Below are 17,344 nucleotides of genomic sequence, written 5' to 3' on the forward strand. Positions count from 1 at the left end.
CTGTGTACAGTAACAAAATACGATTCGTGTTTCCTTTTCACACCATTTCCCAGTTCATTTTCTTCCTTTTATTTGCTGATAGAGGGTGTCTGTGGTGTCTCTCTCGCTGTATTGGTGGTTTGGAAAGTGTGGATCATACAAATTGAAAGAAAATGAGACTTCGATAAGCAAACGACAAGGAGATTTTTGTTTAATTTTCCCTCGAAGCTTTAGCTCATTTCAGAAACAATTGGTGTAATTGAAGGCTTTCTGTAACTTATATTGTATACGATTTTTACAAGTTGTGTTACTTTACTACACACCTGAATGTATACATATTTACAAAAAAATTTGAGCCCATTAATCTGGAATTTGAAACCTTTATCGCTCAATTACACATGCACCATACCATGATCAATTGAGCGCAAAGCACAATGAACCTCTCGACTTCGTCGTCAATTATCGATGTATATTTCTTTAATTGTCTCGAAATCGGATGCTTACAACTAGTCAACACAAACTTATGAACTTCATTAGACGTCACACTATGCAGTAGAATTTCTAGAGCTAATACTAAAGGGTAGCCTACACTAGGAAAATATAATACGTGGTGCGGGTTAAATTCGCTGCAGATCTGGTTGTGGTCCCATGTCCATGCTGGGCTACTTGCCCACCTCCTTCCAGTGGACAATGGCGCGCTGGTCGTCCGGCGCGTCGCCAAAGGGGCGGCTGCCATCGGAATGCACATACTCATTGACCTGGTAGTTGAGCAGCGTCTTGTAGTGATAGACATCGGCCAGCTGCTGGGTCAGGGGGCTGGTGTTGGTCGTGAAGATGCCGGCGAACTGCTTCTCGCGGGCCACTCGCAGCACCTCGTGCTCCATGAAGTGCATGCAGGCAATGTTCTCGCGTGGATTCAGCTTCTCGGCCGTACCCATCATGAATGAGTGCAGGATTTGGTTGAGGCCCTTGGGCAAATAGTTATCACTGCAAGTAGGCAACACGGTTATGATCGTTCCCTCATTGGTCTCCAATCCAGTAATACTCACCGTATGGGACCCTCACAGAACTCCAGGAACTCAAACACAGTGAGCAGCTTCGATTTGATGTCCACTTCGGGTTCGTTGCGAGCATCGAAGTTCAAGGCGGTGCCAATGATCCGATCCGTGTTGCGATCGTAGACCACAAAGCTCAGGTCGCGATCCACCAAATCGTTCCAGATATCCTGCATAAAAATAAATTGGACTTACTTCTGCCAAATTCTGCCATGGTTTTGGCGGCCACTTACATTGAGGATGTCACTGTAGTCGGTCCGCAATACGCCCGGCTTCAGCCACTGCTCCAAGTCTGCCTTGTTGTAGAAGCTGGCCACAATGATACTGGAAAGGAATGAAAAATTCCAGATACCAGATTGAGTGTTGTTGCAGGACGGTGGGGCTATGGTTACTCACTCGATCACCTGCTGTCGGTGGTCCAGGCGCAAGGCCACTGCTTCCATTTTCAGATGCGGACAGGCATTTAGAGATTCCTCCTCGAGTTGCACTGCATCGCGGTTGGCCGCCATCTTCTCAATGACCTCGCCCAGGTTCTTGGCCGCTATGAACTCGGAGATGCCAATGTTGTAGCCCTTCTCGCGCAGCAGGGTCACGGTGAAAATGGAGTTCAAGGAGTTCCCTCCCAGCTCGTAGAAGTTGCTCTGCGGAGCCAAAGTGGCACGCGTCGAGCGGCCAATCACTCCTCCCACGGTCTCGAAAAGATCACGGGCCGTCAGCTTGAGTTCCTCCGGTACTTGGCTGTAATCAAAGTCCAGCACAATGCTGGAGTCGCCCTCGTTGTTGTTGGCCGTCTCGTAGGACTTGAGGAGCGCCTGGCGATCGACCTTGCCGTTAACCAGCAGCGGCACGTGGTCCATGATGACCACCTGTGGGGTCATGTAGTCGGCCAGCTTGTCCTTGAGGCGAGCCTCCAGTTGGAGCTCCGTCACGAGCGGCGCATCGTCGCGCAGCTTGACAAAGGCCAGAATGGCCTGGTCCACGTGCCCGGCATGGTAGCACAGGACAATCGCCTTCTCGATCAGCGGCAGCTCGGCCACGTTCTTCTCCACCTCGGATAGATCCACTCGATGGCCGCGAATCTTGACCTGCGAGTCCGTACGGCCCTCGTACATGATGCTGCCGTTCTTCAAAGCCCCATAGTCCCCCGTACGATACAGACGGGCATATTCTGCCAAGCAGAGCAAAGGTTAGGATCAAAGGATCAAGTTAGGAATCTCTAATATGACTTACTCTTCTCCACGGCCAGAGGGTTCTCCAGGAAGCGCTCTGGATCGCGACCGTTCACATAGCCGGCGGCTAGATTTAGTCCCGATGCGAATATTTCGCCAATCTCTCCATTCTTGACGGGCCGGTAGTCGGCGTCCAACAGATAGATGACCGTATTGCACACGGGAACGCCTGGAGCATCGAGAAGAGATCGAATGTAAGAGGGTGCCAAGGAGATGAAAGTGCTCTGTGTGTTGCCTTACCAATGGGCACATTGTCATAGAGACTCAACTGCTTCTTGCTTTCGCAGGTGAAGTAGGTCACGTCGCCCATGACCTCGGTGGAGCCGTAAAAGTTGTACAGCCGATGAACGCCCTCGTCGAAGTAGTCGAAGAAGCTGCTGGCCAGCGCCACAGACAGCGGCTCGCCGGAGCACACCCAGATCTGGAGGTTGTAGAGCAGTTTCTGGGCTGCTCCGCCGCCCTCCATCTTCAGGTACATGAGCAGCGATCGGAGCAGAGTGGGCACGAGCACCAGACGCCTGATCTTGTACCGTTCCAGCAGGGCCACCAGTCGCTGCGGATCCTTCGTCACGGCCTTGGGCACAACCAGGATGGCCAGTCCACACATCAGCGGTCCCCAGAGCTCGGCAATGGAGTCCACGAAGGTGAGCGCCGTCTTGAACACGCTGACCACCTCGTTGGCCGTGTATGGAAATGTGGCCCACTGCCACTGCAGGCGGTTCAGGATGTTCTCGTGTGGCAGTCGCACCCCCTTGGGCACGCCCGTGCTGCCGGAAGTGTATAGCACAATGGCGATGTGGTCGTTGCCACCGCGCAGCATTTCCTCCGAGAGCAGGTTGGATCCGCTCAGTGGAAGCGACTTGGCGTAGAGCTCCGTGACGGACAGCGAGGGTGTGCCCTGAAAGCGGCCAGCGTCAACATCGTCGTCGCGCACCACCAGAGTGGGACGAGCCTCCAGGAGGATGTGGTGGATGCGGTTGGCCGGGAAGCTGGGATCGATGGGCAGATAGGCACCACCCGCCTTCCAGATGGCCAGCAGCGTGGTAATCAGCTCCTCCGACGGCTGCATGCACACGGCCACGATGAAGTCTCCGTCGCTGTTGGGCTGCAGGAACCGTCCGTGGGTCTCCGCCACCAGCATGCGGGCTGCTCGGTTGGCCCGCTCGTTCATCTGGCGATAGCTGCTCTGGCTGGGCGCCCTTCCCATGCCGGGGGTGTCTGGCTGGTAGATCAGCGCCACCTTGTCGGCGTGTCGCAGCTGCTGCTCCTCAAAGATGCGGTGCAGAGCTCTCGGCACGAAGTCCTGCTGCTGACCCTTCACGATCGACAACTGTGGCAGGGAACCCATCTCGGTTCGGAATTGGCTGTGTGGAAGAAAGCATTATTTATTGGGGCTTGTCAGGAAGTCGTTGAACGCAGATCGTTTAGCCAATCTCGAAATTACATCATTCGGAGCTCGTATTACCCAAAGGCACACAAGGTGGCAATTCAATTAATGTACGAGAATGTAAACGGGTTTAAAATGCAAAGTTGTACGCACGTCCTAAATGATCTACATTCATTTGTGCAACGAATAAACATTGAAACTGGTTAAATCGAATGAATTTCGAATTATTGAATACAGCAAGCACTCATCGGGTGTAGGGTATACTATAGTCGTATATGGGCATACAACTGGTTCAGGATCGATGTAGTTCTTTGGTGGAATTTACACCTATAAGGGTATTAATGTGTCTCATTAATCGATCCCCACAGATCCTGCACACCGTTTTCTTCTCCAGGATGACGTGTGCTGCTGTGCCTCCCGTTTTGGCGCTACCCTAAAGTCAGTGCAACTATGTATGTGGTTTTGTTAGGATGGGCTCAGGAGCATGCATGTGAGTGATGAGGGCATTCGGGCGAGAGGGCTGACGGAAGCCCAAAGAGTTCCATATCCTCTGACTGGATGTCGTTGGCCTTTCTGATCTGGCGAATCTTTTTGGCCCTGGCTGCTAGTTTGATTGTAGAACGATCTCCACGCCCCTCCACCATTTTGCAATCAAAATTGATCTTTGATAGCCCAATAAATCATTTCAAGTGTGCGCGCTCGTGTCAATTTTATTTTAATTCACTTTACTGCTGTAAAATTACGCTTGTAAATTTATGCAAGAACATTCGAAAACGTTGTGAGTCGCAGCTACGGCAACGATTGTACATTTATACCAAACAATTAGTCAGTATGGCCTCCTCCATCAGAGGGCGCACACTGCACGTTGAGAGTGTGTGAGGGAGAGAGAGAGAGAGAGAATGATTGATTCTTGATTTGTTCATTTTGGATATACTAATAGTCAAATCTGATCCAGATTCAGCAATCCGGTAGATGAAGTCATTCTCTATAGTTCTGCGTTTTTAGTTTTCTTGTATCTTTAAAAATTTGAATAATATCACAGGAGGCTGGATACAAAATTTGGTTTCTCTAGATCTTATAGTCTCTACAATCTAGGAGCTCATCGGAACTGACTGATGGACAAACACACAATAATAGATACACTTTATAGGGTCGGAAATCCTTCCTCCTGGGTGTTGCACCCCCTATACTCATTTTGAGTATCGTCTATAATAATTGCGCTCTCAATAATCATGCATATAGTCAATTTTTTAATGTCTTCTTTTGCCTCAACATACAATATTTTTGTTGATTCTTATATAATCGGAAACTGTTACGGAAATATCATTAACAAGTTTACTACGAGCGTATGTGAAACGATTTGCCATCTAATTTGCATCAGTAAATAAATGCAAAATAAATTACAGCCGTCATAGTGAATTGTTCTCATTCTTTCAGCATTGTACAATTTTATATTGACAAACAATTTCCATAGCTCATATATAATTGCAGTTTTGTGGCAAACAACTAGAAAACTACGATTACTGGTTTTCTAGATGAGACGAGCCTTCTTCTCGAATCTGAACTGTATATTTTATAGTTTATTTACATAGCCAGATACCTATTAAGGACCGCTCGGATATATATATGTGGGCCTGTGCTTGGCATAATTAAATTAAACCTATAATTAGATAGTGCCTACCCGACTAACCGTCCTCTATTAACATCATCTTTTGACAATGACGGGACGGGGAATTCTCGGGAAACAATAAACGCAATTTAAGTTTTATACGAGCTGGCCGGCTGCCTAAACAACCGCTTGGAATGCGGCATGTAAGCTCGTTAATTGCATTAAATATTTCAATTGGCCAAGTCAGACTCTGTCCTATTTGCCGAGCATTGGCTCTGTGCGACAATAAAGTTTCGTTGACCACAAGACCAAGCTAGTTAAAGCTGCGCCAACCTTATGGTTAAGTTCCATTGGCATGTCATAAAACTCAGCTGAAATGTCATTGCGCCGACAATTTCTGGTTGTCCGAGACCGAGACTGTATCGCTGTCGGTGGCAGTCTGTTCGGGCCCAATGTCACGCGTTCTAATCCAAAAAAAACAAAACGCAAAGACCAGCTACTGTCTAGAGGCTCAAGAACTCAACAATTACCTGTGCAGGTACCCCTGGCCTTAGCTCATGTTAATCTCTGATTTAATTTCGGAATTGGATTTGAGAACTCATTACAATCGCATGAATGAAGGGGAAGCAGGAAAGGTTTCCGCGCAGAAAGTCGTCGAAGGTGGCCAGGAAACAGACGCCGCGGAGACGGAGGCTTCTTGGACAAGTGCTCTATGAATTATTTATTTGGTTCCGCCTGTTCTCCGGGGGCAAGTGGAAGTGTAGGTGGAGGCCCGATGTAACCATTTCGCCTTCTAAGCACTAAACGAGTTCTTGATCAATTGCGCAATACCAAAAACTGAAATTTTGCCACAGGCCAAGTAGTTTTGGTTTCTGGTTTTGGTTCTTGTGTTTGAGTTTGAGTTTGGGTTCTGGTTCTCGTTTGGCATACATTTTTTGGCAGCCAAGTAATTTACAGCCGTCGACGGGGCGTATACGTAACGAATTGGAGGCAAGGCAAAGGCTAAATGCGCAGAGAACATTTCCCAAGCGCCCATTACGTATACGCCGTGTGAGTCCAATTAGTTTGTTCACTTGCATACATAACTCTGACATGTCTGGCTGATTATATACGAGTATCTGTGTACTATCTGCATACAATGCAGCAAAGCCGTGCAGCAGCTCGCATAGGGGCCCGGGTGTACGGCCATATATGAGGTGTTCTCTATCCGCATCTCTGAATGTCCATTGTTGTGGTCCGGGCAGGCGTACGTATTCTTAAGCCCGCTCGCCCGTGTCTCTGCATTTCACATCATCGGTTAAATGCATCCGCAGGCAGCAGCGACTTCTGTTCACCTTCGCTGCCTCCGTTGATGAGGTGAAATCTAAGCGTCTGATTTAATGTTATTATTGCCTCCGTTGCCATTAAAAAATCAAACATAAAATGCTTGGTAGAACCACCAAAGCTGGCTTACAGCAGCAGTAGCCGCAGCAGCGACTCGATTGAAAAGCATTTAAGACCAAGCGCACAAATGAACAGGCATATACATATGTACATATAAACATACATAGTGCATATACCGCCAGTACGAGGCAGTGCTTATAATTTTCCGTTCAAGGTTGCATTTGTGCTAGATTGTTTTCAGTGAGTTTTGAGGCTTTCGGAAAATCGGTTCCATAATTATCAGCTGCCATGTAATTTGTAATTTACATAATTATTAACTGCCTTTTGGCTGGGTGCCAGATTGCCTTACCAACGGGCAAACCTACATACATATGTATACTGCCTGATCCTCTGTTTGTGGATCAACAACACTGCCTAAGGTCGGTCATCCATCTAGTAGTACGTAGTACGTCTCGTAAGCATTTGGGCGAAATGCTTCCGTTTGCGCTTGTTCCAAAGTGTGTGGCTAATTAATTTGTTGCCTCGCGACTGTCGAACCGCCGTGGGAGGCGAACCAATCAAATGCCACATTAGAAACGCTCCATTTTCGCTGCCGATGTGCATGCTCTGCGGTTTGGGTTTTTGTTTTGTGAACTGACTGCTGATTTGCTTAATTGAGTAAAAAAGCTCCTAATTTAAGCCATGGCAGGGCGCCCTGCATCTGCACGGGTCCGGTCGCCTGGTCTCGGACCCGATGAGTGACTGTGTGATCCGCTCATGCCTGTGTGGGGGGGTTTTTTTTATTGTCCGCTGCTGATGGTATTGTTATTGTTCCCCCTGTGCTCGCAGTATTTCCGATTGTGAGTCAATTGGATGACAAGTCGCTTGCAAAAAACCACACAAGAACAGGCAAACACTGATCTATGCAAAGTCGTAAATATTGACGTGTCTTGCGTCAAAGCGAACCGAAGCGAAGATCATTAAAGAACCCAGTCGATTCCATTCCATTCTGTTCTGTCAAATGCAAATTACGTATGTACGAGCAGCACGGTTTATCTCAATTTTAAGCGGTTGTAAGCGATAGGCGACACTCACTAAGCATGTACTTAGCATAATTAATAGCCGATCGGTCTTTCCAGTGACTCAATTGCAATTAAAAAACTATCAGCGCTTGTGCAGCAAACAATTAGTGGAGCAAGTGCTGGGCAAAGACAAATTAAATGTCAATTGTTGGATACTTATGGCAACATTCGTTATGACGATAGCTTTGTCTAACAAGCCAAGTAGTTAGCCAAGAGCAGGTGCTAAGCAGTGGGCTAACACGTGGATAGCTCTGTCAAGTTTCTGTCAACTGGCAGCCTTTGACCGCAGTGCTTCGTCAATTCAGTGTTTCCTTAGGCAATTGCTTTTTACGGCCCTGCCCGGCCCCGCCTTGAGAGCTGTTTGTCGTTTGCATTTTAAGTGCATTCCCAAAGAACGACCGGCCCAGAAATCAGGTTTCCTTTTCTCTTTTTTTTTTGTTTGTTTGTACTTTAAGCGGACTACCCCGCAAATTGATTGTTAATTTCTGTGCATTCACTTCCTTGGTTGTGACGATTTATGCTCCGAACGGAATTACGGAAGCCAGCAACAAAAACTGGGTTTATATTTTTGGGTTCTCGCACTCTCTCTCTCTCTCTCTCCATTTAAAACATCCCGAGCAAGTCTCAAAAGCGGGATTATATTAAAATTTCTGAACGTAAAAACTCTATATTCAGATTCATTCAAGGGCGGACTGTCTACAGAAGAGTCCACACAGAGTGAGCCGTGAGTGCAGCAGCCTAGCAAGGCCCCTCTTCGTATTCCGTTCATTCCCCTTAAGGAACATCCATAAACTAGAGGCTAAATGAGTTCTTTGTGACTACAGAAAAGGGAAAACTGTTTTGTTAAATCAATTATTTTGTCGATTAACTAATTGCATTTTATATTAAAGTTTTTCTTGTATTAATAATTTGTGCCTAATGATTTTTCTGTCGGAAATTGTGTAATTTTGTAATTCATTGAGAATTTTGATTTGAGAATTAAATTGCGAGGGACACTTATTTCGTTAATTGTCTCTAGGCATGAATGCAGAATCGCTTTCATGGTAATTTGTACAATTAAAATGTATTCCAGTCTTAAATAATATTAAATTATCACGTATACGTACTGTGTGTTTTGAAAAATTACTTTCACTGGATTTATCGAGCGGATTCTTATTATTCGTTGATTTTAATTTTGTTTTAAGTCTTTGTCTGCTGCCGTTTGACACTAAGCACGTTTTTCTATTTTTTTGAATGTCCTTTTCTGGTTCTTGCTTTGTTGTTTAATGGACAACGGCTTGGGGTCACTTCATTTGCGTTTCACTTTGATTTTGCTTGGCAGCCAAAAAACTTGTAACGCACACCCAAAAATGTTCGTACTATGTACTTGTAAACGGCGCTCGCAGACTAATCGGAATCCCAGCACCCCACTAACTTTTATATCCGATCCCCAGCCCCAGCCACAGCCTCAGTCGCGGTCAGCGGCTCAGTCGCAGTCGCAGTCGCAGTAGCAGCGAAGCGTCGGCGGCGCTCGATGAAGAATAGCAGTACCGCAGAGCCAAGCCCCGAGCACCGATCCCCGAGCAGCGGGCAGCAGCAGCAGCAGCAGCGGTGACAGACACAAAAAAAAAAACCAAACCAGTTCCTGCTCTTACAGGGGCTGCTGCAATTACCGCTCGGAGCATACATATGTATTTGGATGTTTAGTATTACGGGCATTCGTATTTGTCTCGCCCCAAGAGCTGGTTCAGAGTTCCGTGACGTAGGAAACGAAATGGAATTCCTGGCAGTCCCCGTAGCACACGCTAATTGGCCGGCAACACTCACAGACACGTGGAGACTTGGAGACTTGGAAAAGCACCCACCTCGGGAGCAGTCATAGTTTGATCGGGGGCTCATTAAAAGGTTTTTTCTGCTTAGTAGACGCTTGGAAATCCCTAGGCGCTTTGGAATCGAACTAAATTTCTATGACACACAGCTTGCAGGTGGTGGTAGTGGGGTTTGGGCGATGAAAGTGCGATCAATGCTAGATTTCAGCAAACTAGAAAGTGATTTATCCCCTCCGTATTCAAATCGATTTGTCCTTCAGCCTTACAGTTATCAAATTTGTACTATTCTAGCCCGAGAGCTGCCTTTCCAGCTTAATTATGCATTTGAACTTGACTGTGAAGGTTTCGTGTTGTAAGTTACGAAACAGTCAAATTTACGACTGACCATGCTGGGAGTCTCGTCCCTCTGTCTCTCTCTCTCTCTCTGGCTCTCTGGCCAAGACAGACTGCGGTTTATGGTCGGCATAGTATTTATGTATGATTGTTTCAGAATTTCGAATCGTGCGAAAGTAGAAACGCAATTAAATAATCGATTTTCAATTACCGCCTTAGATCAGAGCTGCTGGGTACATCGGATCGGGTCTTGTGCAATTTGTAGATCGATGCTGTACTTGTCAGACTTATCCATATGTGAGCGGTGCTGCACTGACTTTTAGTTTATTCCACTTTTAGAATGCTAACATATTCCAATAGTCATGATTTATTCCCATTACGGAGGCGGTGTGAAAATTTGCAGTTAAAGCATTTGGCTGAGGCGCCGATCTCCTGACTTTTCAAAGCAATCATTGTTCAATAAAAAAGTGACTACCGTTTTTATGTTACGTTAGAATGGGAATCCTAGTAAAATAATTTATTCATAACTACTACTTATTATTACTTAGATCTCTCTGAAGTGCACCCCATACTACATAAATACATAAATACATACATACATATATGTTTGTATCTTTGTCATCTGACAAGGCTAAGCTGCGGCTCAGATTTGTTCGATTGATACTCGTCTGATATGAAGACAATACAACAAATGTTGTTTACGGAAATTTAAAAGCAACATTTCACCAAAAATAATTGTACCCATATTTATTAATAATTATTGGGTGTTCTTGCACCAACAAACCAAGTCAACCGATCAAAAAACAAGCTATGCGGGTTGAGACCTGGACTTGTGGATTGCCATCATCATCATCATAATCATTATCGTATATTGTGTAGAAAGAATAATCAAATGTATATCTATTGTACGAATATCTGATTTGAATAGGAGCAAACATGACAGCTGTGTTGAATTGCAAATGCCATAAGTTATCAATTTGAATTTATGAATTCCAATGCATCCTACGAGCTAAATTAATATTGATTATAACACTGATACACTGGCTTTTTTTGTTGTTGTTTTTGTAAGTAAGTCCGAGCGGGGACTTGCGAATGCAAATCTGTTATAATTTCATATTTAATATACTATAGCTAACTTGACCAATTAATTGGTTGTATATCATTCTAGTACATTTATTTGTGTATTAATTAAGTCACAGCATGGACATTTAAACATTAATTACGGCAATATTATAAGTCGATTTAACAAAATAATTGGCGGCACTTAAACAACTTCAAACATACTGGTATTCACCGTTGATTGCCCATAAAAATCACTGACTTTCCTACGAAATTGTCAGCATTGCAGTCCATAAAACGTACGAGTACTTCCTTCCGTCGATTGTTTCAGTACAGCAATTGAAGATCGTGTTCAGCATACTCATTATAAGATCATCTTAGGGGATCTTTGGCTGTGCGATACAAAGGATTCCCCCCACGAGATTTGGGTCACAGTATTTCGAACAAATGTGATTTTGTTTTTAACTCTCTGAATCATTTCGGCCAAAATAATTTAAGGCATTTCTATAGCCGGATTCTTTAGGTTGATGCGTTAAAAAATGATCCGAAAGAACGGTTAATTACCAAACTATCGAAATCTAATTGATTTCAATAGACACGAGCTAATTGTCAGAGCTGGGTGCGCCAATCAATCTCGAGCAATTAAGAACTCGAACCGCCAACACACTGCTCCCCCATACCGTCCACATGTTCATACATAGGTGTCTATGCTAATGCAAAGATTGAGATCTCAAGCCAGCTGGGGTCAGAACAGCTCATTTCGGATCGGATTATCTCGCACCTAAGTCACGTTTCCAGAGCGCAACTTCAGCGGCGGTGAGGAGGCACCTTTGGAACCGGCTAGTCGGCCTCTCTCTGCCTGTCGGTGAGCGCCAACATCCGGACTTCCCCAAAGAGAAAGCATGACGCATCTGCCGCCAAGTGGCGGGGATAATTCTACGAAACAGTCTCTGCTGTTTTGATCAGAGTGTGTGTGTTTCTGAGGCACGCTTCTGACGTGGAGGCACTGGAACTTGTTTTTGACCCGACGAGACAAGTATTTCCCTGAACAAGTTGACGCGGGAAGATTTACTGTTAACAGCTGCTGCTGGCGGGCGAGTATTTGTCGAATCAAACACGAATGTCGCCTCGCTGATTGTTAATTGTTTTCATATTTGGCTGATCGATTTCGCTGTCTCTGTTGTGTTCTGTTATTTCGCCTTTTTCGATTAGTTTCGCTTCTGGCGCATACGTCATGTTGGACATGGCATTGACAGTGACACTTTTTCGTAAACAGGCATGTCAAGATCATAGCCAATCCTCCAGACAATCCTCAGCTTGAACAATGGCTTGCCAAGCATCTCGTGGCTGTGCTTACGGAAGTGCGAGGTATCGCTCCTCTGAATTGGCACCTCTAATTGAAATATCTGATCCAATAAACTATCCTCACATATGTATAACCATATATTAGAAGTTGGGCGTGGTTGTGGAGACGGTCTAACGCAGGCGACTTAGTAGTCGCTTGCTATGCAAATGCCGTAAAATGTTAATATAGTAATTGAAAAAATATCAAATTAACTTACTACAGCGAACTATCAGCAGGTAATAGTAGCACCTGGGGCCAATCTATCCCCGCCTCTATTAGAATATTAGATAATAAGTAAATTCAACTTATTCTCCACCTGATTGCCTTGGGGCCTCACTCCAAACACATAGTATAAAGTCTAATCACCCTTCGTAGACGATTTGAACTTACTCATGGCGACTCTTGGACTCTTTGCTGTTGCTGGGGAATTTCCCAAGCGATAATCTTAGCTAATTTATTATTGATATTCAACTTCACAATGACTGTGCTCCACATCTGGAAGTGCGGCAGTGGATTTCTAAAGAACCATGGACTATCCGGTGCACCGAGCAGTCCCGTTGGGTCCCAAAATATAAACAAAGCACTACAGCAGAAGATTTCGATCGCCTTTACATATACAGAAGTAGATTTAAATTCCTTGAAATTGATTTGGTCTACTGGAAATTCGGAAATTCGGCTAGGCTGGAGAGTCGTGTCAACAATGGGAACGTCAATATACCGGGCCAATCAAGCACCCATATATCATGAATCCTTATCACCGAGACATCTCAGCCTATGCCAACGATCGGTTATAAAAAGGTTCGCGGTAGTCCGCACTCCAATTATTCGCTTGTCTGACGCTAGGAGATATGGTAAGACTTACACTACTGCTGTTTATATGTGCTCTGGCCAAGGCCAAGGCCAGCAACTGGGATGTGGAGCTACACAAGGGCGTGGAAATGGATGTGCAGGAATACGAGCGTATGGTCAAGCTCCGTCACTTGTCGGAGGAGTTCTTCAGCTTCTATCGGAATATAACTCTGTCTGACTTGGTGCCTGACTCAAGGCTGCCTACTGCGCAGGATCTTAAATGCTATGCGGAGTTCGCCCAGCTGACCGCCGGCTTGCTTTCCGGCAGTCTTTGGGCATACAGAAGTGAGTTGACGACTGATCTCCGGCTGATCTCTTGTACGGCTAACTAATCCCTGGATTCTTTCCACAGTGATTGATTCGTGGGGATCGGTGCCAGCGGGAATTCTCGTTGGCCATTTCAGGGATCTGGGGCACTACGATGAGTGCGTTAACATCCAGCAGGCCACCACCGCCAGCAACAATCTGATGGGACAGTACTGCCTTGCCAATTTACCACTCCAGCAGCTGTTGGGAAATATGGGTCCCGTCGGAATGTTAAATGTGCAGACAGCTGTCTGCTTTCCCGCCTCCTGCTCGGCCACACACATGGACACTCTGCTGCAACGACTTTTTAAGCAGCTAATTGGAGTGGAGCTGGACGCAGACGTCAGTCTTGTGAAGGCAAGCACTTGCAAGACTGCTGAGCGAGAGTCCTACGATGGACTCACAATATTTACCATGTAAGCAAAGAATCTTCCTTGCCTCATAGAAAGTTAATGGTTAATCCCCCTTTCAGTATTCTTTTGTCGGTATTCGGAGCAGTCGTAGTCCTTTCAACGCTCTACGACTACGTCCTTTGCGAGGATCAAAGTAAGTCTTTCAGTTCAAGACTGTTCAATGGAAACTCTCTACTTTATTTATTGCAGAGAAACTCCCTGCCATTATAAGGGTCTTCTCAGCACGCTTCAATTCCCGGGGACTCTTCCGTATCTCAAATAACTCCAACCCGAATGTTGTCCATTGCCTGCACGGCATGCGCGGCATGTCCTTGATCTGGGTGTGCATCGGCCATGATTACCTTATAGCGAGCACAACGCCGGTTATCAATTTACTCGATGTGTATACGGTAAGTCCTTCTGAATAGGTGAGATTGCTCGCGTGGCTAACTCTTTTCTGACCAATTCCCAGTGGGCCAAGTCGCCTTTTATGTACGTAATATATGAGGGCGTTTTCGCGGTGGACACTTTTTTCTTTATAAGTGGAATGCTGGTCTCAATGGTTGCCTTGCGCTCTATGGAAAAGTAGGTTCAAGATCCCTCTTGTTGTATATGTGTAGAATTTAACATTGCATTGCATCCTACGTTGCAGAACCAAGGGAAGGCTGAACATACCGTTGATGTATCTTCATCGGTATCTACGTCTCACTCCCATCGTGGCAGTGGCCATTCTCGTCTATCTGAAAGTCCTGCCTTTAATGGCCGATGGCCCACTGTACGGCACCTGGAACTTTGATAATTATAAAAGCTGTAATACAGATTGGTTCTGGACTCTTCTTTACATACAGAACTATGCCGCTGACAGGATCGTAAGGCGTTCAGAACCCACATATTTGCCTCGACTAATCTCTATTTTTATAATGTATAAAGTGCCTCGCCCAAACATGGTATTTGGCCATCGATATGCAGCTCTATATCATCGCTCCGTTGCTCCTGATTATTGTCTACAAGTGGGGCAAGAAAGGTGCCGCCGTTGTCCTACTTCTAACCCTCTTGCTAGCCGCTTACCTCTTCAGCATACTGGTGATCAATGACTACTCCCTGTAAGTGCTTAAAATCGTGACTAAGTCTAAGACTAATCTCTGTACTTTTCAGATTGTCGGGAGGGGATATAGGTCTCTCCCAAAAGACACACAATCGAGCATCAGGCTGGCTTGTCGGTTTCCTCTTCGGGTACTACCTGCACACTATCCGGGGAAAGTCGATCAAGCTCAGTCGGGCCACTGTATGGCTCGGCTGGATCACCAGCCTGGCATTGCTCACTACCTGTATCTTTGCCATGTACCCGTATGGCTTTGGCAAGTCAAAGACTCTGTCCATTTTGAGTGAAGCGTTCTATGTGTCGCTCTCCCGGATTGCTTGGCCTCTGGGCCTGAGCTGGGTCGTTTTTGCCTGCATGCAAGGATACGGTGGATTGGCCAATTCGCTCCTTTCCGCGCCCTTGTGGCAGCCGCTGTCCAAGCTGTCCTTCTGTGTCTATATGTGGCACTTGTTCATTCAGAACCTAAACGCTGGACGCACTCGGGTAAACACCTACTTCTCCGACTACGATGTGGTAAGTGCTTAGCCCTTGCTGGGAGCCCTTTGAGTATACCCGGATTCTACCCCCTTCTTCAGATGCTGCGGTTCTGGCAGGACTTTGGATTCTCTGTGCTCATGGCGTACATTATGTACATTTTAATCGAAGCTCCTTGTGGCGGTTTGGAGAGTCTGATTCTGCCGAATCGTAGGGCACCTCCTACACCAAAACTGCCCCTTGCTGAGACTGATCCAAACGCTAATCAGTCAGCTAATGATGCTGAGAATCAAACTTCAGCTCCAGAACCAATTCAAACCAAACAAAGAGAAGATTCACCATCAGCACCTCCATTGGAAAGTAAGACTGAACTGGAGGCAAACGATGGAAAAGATATAGATGCTACCAGTAGTTAGAATTATAAAAATAATGTAACAGACTAAAGCGGTTTAATCCGATTTATTAACTTATATTTTGTAAATATTTAGTTCCATTAAATATAATTTTTGAAAGTATAAATTTCTGTAGAGTGTGCTCAGGTAAAGACCTGCCAATCAAATGCTAGAAATCGTCTGTCGTTTGACAGAGAATCAATGTACGAGGATAATAGTTGTATTCTTAGGAAATTGATTGCATGTGGTCTGATAGTAACAGACCATAAATGGCACTTGACGAGCTAGGGAAAGCGGAATTTGAGTGTCTGGCGTAGTCACATCGTTCACATGTGACTCCTTGCCACTTGTCGAAAATGTGTCTAGTGACTATTCTGCATCAGGTGCTTCAGGTATACTTAAGCACATGCTATCGCGATTTAGTGGTCAGATTATTGAATACTATTAAATAATACATTAAAAGTGGTATAGGCGCTATCATTAAGATTTCAGAGAACATTGGCACTTGAGATGCCACCACAAAAGGCTTCAACTGGCAGATAACTACTCTGATAGCTGTGTATTTTATAAAATATATAGAAATAGGAAATATAAAGAAAACTCTAACGACGTTGAAACCATATAGCACCCCACTAGAAGTGGAATATTTTTCCAAGCTCTCATGACTACGATGCAGTAGAAGCGATCACTTAAATAACACGCAAGCTCGAACTGTTTGATATAGTACCATCTAGAGGCCTGGGAATCCCGAAATTTCATTGTATTTTGATTGCTCATTAAATTTTAAATTTTTCCAGATAAGCAGTGGAACTGCCCCATATTTTTTGTGTCCATTGTGATAAGATTGTTAGTTATTCGATTGAATTCAAGTGTGCTAATTCGTAGGACTTTTGGTCAACGTCCGAAAATGTTTTCCAGACTTCACGCTGTTTTTTAATGGTAAGTATGGAAACGTGTGCTGATCGGAGTTTGAGAAATCCTTAAAAAATCGTATTTTTGAAGCCATATTTCAAGTACAGCGACAGAAGCAGCGGCTTTCGTATGAAAACCCAATTTTGACAGATCCACGCTCCTGCAATTATGCATGTATGTATATTACCTCCCTCAATGCAAATGATCCAGATTATTTATATAAGGAAATGATTGTCATAATCCAGTTACAGAAATTTGGCCAGCTGTTGTTCATATTTAATTTGTTTTTGTTTGGTTCCAGATTATGGTTGTTCATGCACGTTTTGACTATTGAAGGAGATATTAATATCGAAGGGAAAACACAAGAAATGTTTAATATTATAAGTTCTATACTAAAAATCAATAATCGTAGATTTTAAATAAAGTGATTAAATCTCAAAGAAATATTCCTTTTACTATGATGCCTTATGTAATTTTGCTTTAATTTTGCAGTGCTCTTTTTAAACACAAAAAAAACCTGCATTCAACTAGTGAAAAATCGAGTTTTAGATAATTTATTAAATCTGATTTTAGAATCTGTATCTGTACGTCATCCAATAATCCATTTTATAGTCACGTCACCCTATATTTCCGCTCAATGCAAGCGAGCTTTTACGCGCATTTCATTCA

At 44.8% G+C, this 17,344-nt stretch overlaps 2 protein-coding genes and 1 long non-coding RNA gene across 4 annotated transcripts; 2 read left to right on the forward strand and 1 right to left on the reverse strand.

The window, feature by feature from the left end:
- Positions 1-427: 427 nt before the first annotated feature.
- LOC108156356 (mycosubtilin synthase subunit C) lies at positions 428-9,095 on the reverse strand. Of its 2 annotated transcripts, none has more exons than XM_033389113.1 (7): positions 8,958-9,095; positions 2,504-3,627; positions 2,265-2,432; positions 1,431-2,202; positions 1,268-1,358; positions 1,029-1,204; positions 428-966 (listed from the first exon to the last, which is right to left on the reverse strand). In XM_033389113.1, the coding sequence occupies exons 2-7, from the start codon at positions 3,609-3,611 to the stop codon at positions 642-644; spliced, it is 2,640 nt and encodes an 879-aa protein (XP_033245004.1). In that variant the 5' UTR covers positions 3,612-3,627; positions 8,958-9,095; the 3' UTR covers positions 428-641. The 2 variants fall into 2 exon arrangements, with proteins under 2 accessions (XP_033245004.1, XP_017143247.1); XM_017287758.2 differs by having other exon boundaries at positions 8,810-9,095.
- A 3,964-nt stretch (positions 9,096-13,059) lies between these two features.
- On the forward strand, positions 13,060-15,848 carry LOC108157664 (nose resistant to fluoxetine protein 6). The gene is made up of 9 exons (XM_017289823.2): positions 13,060-13,382; positions 13,450-13,819; positions 13,876-13,949; positions 14,006-14,205; positions 14,268-14,380; positions 14,448-14,664; positions 14,726-14,898; positions 14,951-15,410; positions 15,473-15,848. The coding sequence occupies exons 1-9, from the start codon at positions 13,097-13,099 to the stop codon at positions 15,785-15,787; spliced, it is 2,208 nt and encodes a 735-aa protein (XP_017145312.1). The 5' UTR covers positions 13,060-13,096; the 3' UTR covers positions 15,788-15,848.
- A 505-nt stretch (positions 15,849-16,353) lies between these two features.
- Positions 16,354-17,084, forward strand: LOC108154665. Its single transcript, XR_001774996.2, has 3 exons — positions 16,354-16,702; positions 16,766-16,849; positions 16,977-17,084. It is a non-coding gene; the product is annotated as an uncharacterized LOC108154665 (long non-coding RNA).
- The last annotated feature ends 260 nt before the right edge of the window (positions 17,085-17,344 follow it).

The sequence above is a fragment of the Drosophila miranda genome, chromosome 2, assembly GCF_003369915.1.
Source record: "Drosophila miranda strain MSH22 chromosome 2, D.miranda_PacBio2.1, whole genome shotgun sequence".
In the NCBI taxonomy this organism is placed as follows: Eukaryota; Metazoa; Arthropoda; class Insecta; order Diptera; family Drosophilidae; genus Drosophila; species Drosophila miranda.

Bases quoted from the DNA above. Each gene is read 5' to 3' on its own strand.
- LOC108157664 (XM_017289823.2), top strand. From the start codon at position 13,097: ATGGTAAGACTTACACTACTGCTGTTTATATGTGCTCTGGCCAAGGCC. The intron at 13,820-13,875 runs GTAAGCAAAGAA...TCCCCCTTTCAG, and splicing joins GGACTCACAATATTTACCAT to TATTCTTTTGTCGGTATTCG. The intron at 14,665-14,725 runs GTAAGGCGTTCA...TAATGTATAAAG, and splicing joins ACTATGCCGCTGACAGGATC to TGCCTCGCCCAAACATGGTA.
- LOC108156356 (XM_033389113.1), bottom strand. From the start codon at position 3,611: ATGGGTTCCCTGCCACAGTTGTCGATCGTGAAGGGTCAGCAGCAGGAC. The intron at 2,433-2,503 runs GTAAGGCAACAC...TCGATGCTCCAG, and splicing joins CTATGACAATGTGCCCATTG to GCGTTCCCGTGTGCAATACG. The intron at 1,359-1,430 runs GTGAGTAACCAT...ATTCCTTTCCAG, and splicing joins CACCGACAGCAGGTGATCGA to TATCATTGTGGCCAGCTTCT.